Source organism: Trachymyrmex septentrionalis, unplaced genomic scaffold (genome assembly GCF_001594115.1).
Source record: "Trachymyrmex septentrionalis isolate Tsep2-gDNA-1 unplaced genomic scaffold, Tsep1.0 scaffold5, whole genome shotgun sequence".
In the NCBI taxonomy this organism is placed as follows: domain Eukaryota; kingdom Metazoa; phylum Arthropoda; class Insecta; order Hymenoptera; family Formicidae; genus Trachymyrmex; species Trachymyrmex septentrionalis.
Genome location: NW_017305672.1, coordinates 1890981 through 1896324, shown reverse-complemented (window position 1 = coordinate 1896324; position 5344 = coordinate 1890981). Strand labels below are relative to the sequence as shown.

The 5344-nt window shown below is 36.7% G+C and overlaps 1 protein-coding gene across 1 annotated transcript in view; it reads left to right on the top strand.

The window, feature by feature from the left end:
* LOC108751572 overlaps positions 1–4138 on the top strand; it is a 70595-nt gene extending 66457 nt beyond the window's left edge. Inside the window, exon 2 of the mRNA XM_018491809.1 lies at positions 2626–4138. Within this exon, the coding sequence (XP_018347311.1) occupies positions 2627–3526 (900 nt within the window). The 5' untranslated portion in view covers position 2626 and the 3' untranslated portion in view covers positions 3527–4138. The remainder of the gene's footprint in view (positions 1–2625) is intronic.
* The last annotated feature ends 1206 nt before the right edge of the window (positions 4139–5344 follow it).

Below are 5344 nucleotides of genomic sequence, written 5' to 3'. Positions count from 1 at the left end.
CTGCATTCGTTTCCCACCCTACCCCTCTAGGACGCCTTCTGCGCGCGCAGTCTCGTTATTTAATAGCCTGACCTCGTATATGCATGTACATATGCATTGGATAGTACATATATACAAATTCATATTGAATTATTTAAGCATTAAAAGATCCAGCTTTAATCATTATGGATATTTCTTATTTTCTTTTTATTGAGTTTTTATTATATAGAAGTGTTTTTTTTATATTTAAAAAATTTATCACTATTTTATGAACATTTTTACAAAATTTATTTATAATTAATTTTATTTGAATATGTAATTAAATAATGATAAATACAACTACGTAAACTAAATATTACGTGAAAAAAATATCAAATAATCAATTTTATTTAAAAAAGCCTCTAAAAAACCCAAAAATTTCCAATAAAACCTAATAAAACCCCCATAAAACCAAGTGAGTTGAGTTTTTTTAAAAAAGCCCGGGTTTTTTCCAACTTTTTTAAACAGGGTATCCGGAAAATCGCCCATATTGTTTCGGGAAGTGATTCGGGACCCAAAAAAGCTATATAAACATAGATTCGGAAATAAGTCGTTTCAGAGTTATAACCACTTTTATGTTAAAAAAAATTATAATTTATTTTTCATAATCACAACCATTTTTATTTATTATAGTGTTTTCATATAAATAACTACTTTCGGACTATTTTGGCGTTATCCACTGCACGTTGGAGGCATAGTCTGCTTGACATCCCTCTTTTGTATTTTCTTATTTAAAAATTTTTTTACTTTACTAGAGGGATGCCAAGCGGATTATGCCTCAATGTGGTGCATCCTGAGTAACATCAAAATAGTCCGAAATGTACTTATTTATGTTAAAACACTAACCCAGATAAAAAAAAAGTTAATAGAGAATGATTGAGAATGATCTAATTTCTATCAATTTGTATCGTTTTCTATAAGTTGTATTGTTGATTTTTCAAGATATAAATCCTATCGTATTTTATCGGTTCTTATAAAATTTATATTCTGTTACAATTGTTGGAAACTAACGATAGAAACTCTATCTCTTTCTATCGGATTCAATCTATTGTATCTAAAAGAATAGTAAAATAACGAATTGGCATTTATCTGTTTATATCGTTTTCTTAACGAATAACAATCAATCGTGTATTAACGATAAAAATAAAATCGTTATTAATCTTTCGTTTTATGAGTTTTTTTCGGCGTACAAAACTAAGTTTATAATAAGATTCTATTGTTTTTTAACGAATTGGAAAACTTATCTGAACGCATATGAAATATACGGATGAAATTTCACAGATTGCTATCTGATTTTTCAAAATGGACATATCTATAAGAATTTATCATAAATTCATCATATGAAATGAATCGCTCTCGATTTACAATTTAGTCATTAAGTTTTCATTGATAATGTATAAAAGAAATTCTATAAAATTTGATCGTTTTTTTTAACGATTTAAAAATCCCATCTGAACGTATACGAGAACCGTGAGGGATATTTCATAGATATCTAACCTTACAGAATAGAAATACCTATCGTAGAAGTTTATCGTAAAATTATACAAAATGAATTATTATCAATATGATATTCAAATAATGACATTTTATTGACAAAGAAGTCAAGTCTATAAGATTCTTACGTTTTTTAGGAAATTGGAAAATTGATCAGAATGTATATGAAAAATACGAATAAAATTTCATAGATTTCCAGAATGGAAATATCTCAAGCATCGATACCTCGGTATATTCATTGTCCATATTGATAACTGTCATTAATTATCGACTGATAACGGTTAGTTATGACGCCAACGGATACGTTAGCATAGATCAGCACTGTTGTTCATTTTTAATGTATACCTGTCATATGAAAATTATATGCTCATCAACTCGCACATTTTGGGGGGGGGGAGGGAGAGGGAGAGGAAGGGAGGAAGGGAGGGGGAGGGGACGCTGAGAGGAGACCTTTTGCAGGGAACTGAGAATGCACGCACCGTCGTCGATCGCTTTGACACATGTGATTCCATCGCAGTGCATCCTGTAAAATCCTATAAATAGATCCTGTAGGCTTTTAGATGAATTTAGAAGTAGCTAATTAATGTTGAGACACAGATGAATTTGCTAGAATAAAATGAGGACTAATCGAAAACTAAATAAGATTGCATAATAGAGGCAGTAGAGACAATATCTTAAAATCAGCACGAATTTTCCTTCAGTCCGTTTGCTGTCAGTAGTGATGTCGATTGATTAATTATTATAATGTATATGTGATTGTGCTCATTTAATCGCTCAGCCTCATTGCTCGTTTGCGAGCAGGCACGTAGAATTGTTTTATCGACACTTTGCCTGCCTCAAAATAATGTGATTTTATTTGGTCTGATCTGGCATTTCTTTCCTTCCGGCTTTTTGATTGTTCGCGACATCGCGAGATCAAATATACCGGCCGGGGTGGCATGTGCTTTTCGATGACAACAAATTATCAGAAAATAAATAGAAACGATAAATAGAAACGATCTCGCGATGACGATATGGAAACGGAGGAGGCAGGCTCGCGGGAGTAGAAATTCGTCAAAGAAAATTGACTAGCGGGATTGACTGAGCCAAAGGGTTGTCTTTCCGGTGTTGCAGGATGCACGCGGTTGGATTGCACTCGGCGCTGGCCATCAAGCGTCAGCGAATGCGTCGAGACGAGCAGCGTCGCGCGCGCGAGCGTCGTTATAGCGCGCAATCGGGCGAAAGCGGCCTGACATCGCCTAGAGCTTCAACCGGATCGCTGGACCACCATGGCAGGCATCACAAGGGCACGCATAGCGGGGCGCGTGCGGCCGGTCAGGGTATGCTGGACACGAAGGTGGTCACTTCGATCGGAATGCTGCACATCGGCGTGGTATTCCTGGTACTGGGCGCTTTCCTACTGATGAGCGGCTTGTTGCCAGGCGATCTCACTCACTGGGGCACTAAAGCATCTGGTGGCTGGTGGAACGAGCTGGTCGCGGTCGGCCTGTTCGCAATCCTAGTCGGTATTTTCTTGATTGTTCTGAATCGCGTGATAGCGAAGAAGGAGGAAGACGATCTCGAGGAATACGTACAACGGCAACTCACCAGATCTCGATCAGGACATCGATTGGAGCGGGATGTGGAAACCGGTGGACTGACCACTCGCCATGCCAGACGGGCGAAACAGATGAGACAGGTGTCATCGGACACATGCCTTGAGATCAAGGATAATGGCAAGGTCGATGGCGGCGGTTCGCCGCCACGGAGCCCGCCGCCACGGAGCCCGCCGCCGGCGTACACGCCGCAGATCGCGATCAACGGCGACAATCAGTCGGCGGTCCAGTCGGCACTGTACCTGGAGCAGATTACTGAGGAAGAAATTATCAGCGACCGTGTCGAGACCTCGACCACCAACAGTCTCAGCCCGAGCTCGCCCAGTGAGACCCGAGAGCTGCTGCAGAATGCGCGATACTCGAAGCAGAATGGAAATCCGCAGCAGATTCATCGACCGCTTTACGTCTCTAAGATCTAGACGATAGGATTGAAAGAGGATGAAAGGAGTAACACACAAGCGTATAACGCGTACGCGCGGAAAAGTTTACCTTCTACCCATTCTTATCAGCGTCTTCTGACTGTAATATTCTTGGGAGTGAAATTCCGCAATCAGCGTACATCATTCTCCCGCATCGACGTGGGCAAATCGTATAATGAGTAATGACCTTGTGAGGAAACGCAACACTGAAAAACAGACAGTATGCGAAACGAAACTTGACGCTGCAAGATAATCAAAACGGACAGACCTGAGAAGATGGAATCTCTGCGTGAATTAAATAGCGACTTTTACGCGGCGTATCGCGACAGTCCTCATATTTATATCGAATCGAGACGTACATCATGATATCCGAACATTTCTTTCGAGAGGAAAACTTCCGAAGAGAATTTAAAAACTGAAACTTTCGATAATCATGTGCACATAATCACAAACAAACATATATACACGTATAACACACTCGACGGACGGACGAAGATAGGAAATCGAAGAATCGAATTCAAGGACCAAGAATTACATTACCTGTGGAGATTATATCATTAGAAAGAAACACAACTTTGCGAAACGACTTTGCTATTAAAACGTATTCTATATAGATATATGTATACTGAGAAGTACTCGATAAATAATCCGTTGGAAATAATTGTTTCTACTTAAAAGAAAAAATTTATTATTAGGTGTATAAGTAACGGCGTATATTACGATAATTCTTTATGCATTTTTCATTTGTCCTGCGTAAGTCTGATCCTCTTATCCCCTAGTAGTTATTTCTAAACATCGAGTTCTAAATTATATTTGCTCTCCATACACTACAAAACCCAAGTATGTAAAATGTAACTTTAATATGTGTATAATTTCGTTTGTTTTGTAAATCACTCTATACACTGAGAAAAAAAAGTTGCTGTTCCAAAAAAATATTAATTGATTCAATTAAATGTGGCGGTCACGGGCTGTCAAGCAAATATTTGTTAATTCAAATAAATAACATGTTTTAAATTACAATATTTTGTTAATCTAAATGTATAAATAGTTGAACTAAATAATCATTATGAACAAAACGCATTTAGTCAAATTAAACTTTTTATCTCAGTATTCTACAAATTTAAGGCTTAGTTGTATCAATGTCACTTTGACTTTAAGCGAGACTTAAAATTCTCTCTGTCTCGTGTTAAAGAGATAGAAAGAGTTTTAAGCCTAACTTAAAATTAAAATAACGTTGGTGCAATCGGGCCTAAATATAGTACATTCATTTTTGTATGCGGGTATAATGTAGTATTATTTTTACACGGAAAATTAATATCACACACATATTTTGAAGTCACTTTATATACTTGAATTTGCAGTGTAAAAATGCGATTGTTATTTTTTTTCTTTTTTATCATTAATTAAACAAGGAAGTACTCGATAAATAACAGGTTGATCTCATTAAAAGATTATGAAAATTAGTATTTACATTGTTATAATGAATATCATCGTTCGTACAGCATTAGACATGAAAAAGTTATACGCCACGGCGTGCGATTCGAACCGAAGACATGAGATCTCTATATCTCTGTCATGCTAGCAGGACCAAATGAGCAGAATCAAAAAATATCTTTTTAATTATTTAGTGCTTATTTTGTGCTAATTTGTGCTACAAAGAACGATTTTGTACCACATGCCATTTAGAAGAAACGCGTGACGTTGCTAGCTTAACATCAAGCTAGCAGGACTATAAGAAAAAAAAAGAAAAAAAAAGGAAAATGAAAGTAGGTATGAATAGTACTGATTTTGTGCTACAAAACATAACTTCGTAATTAC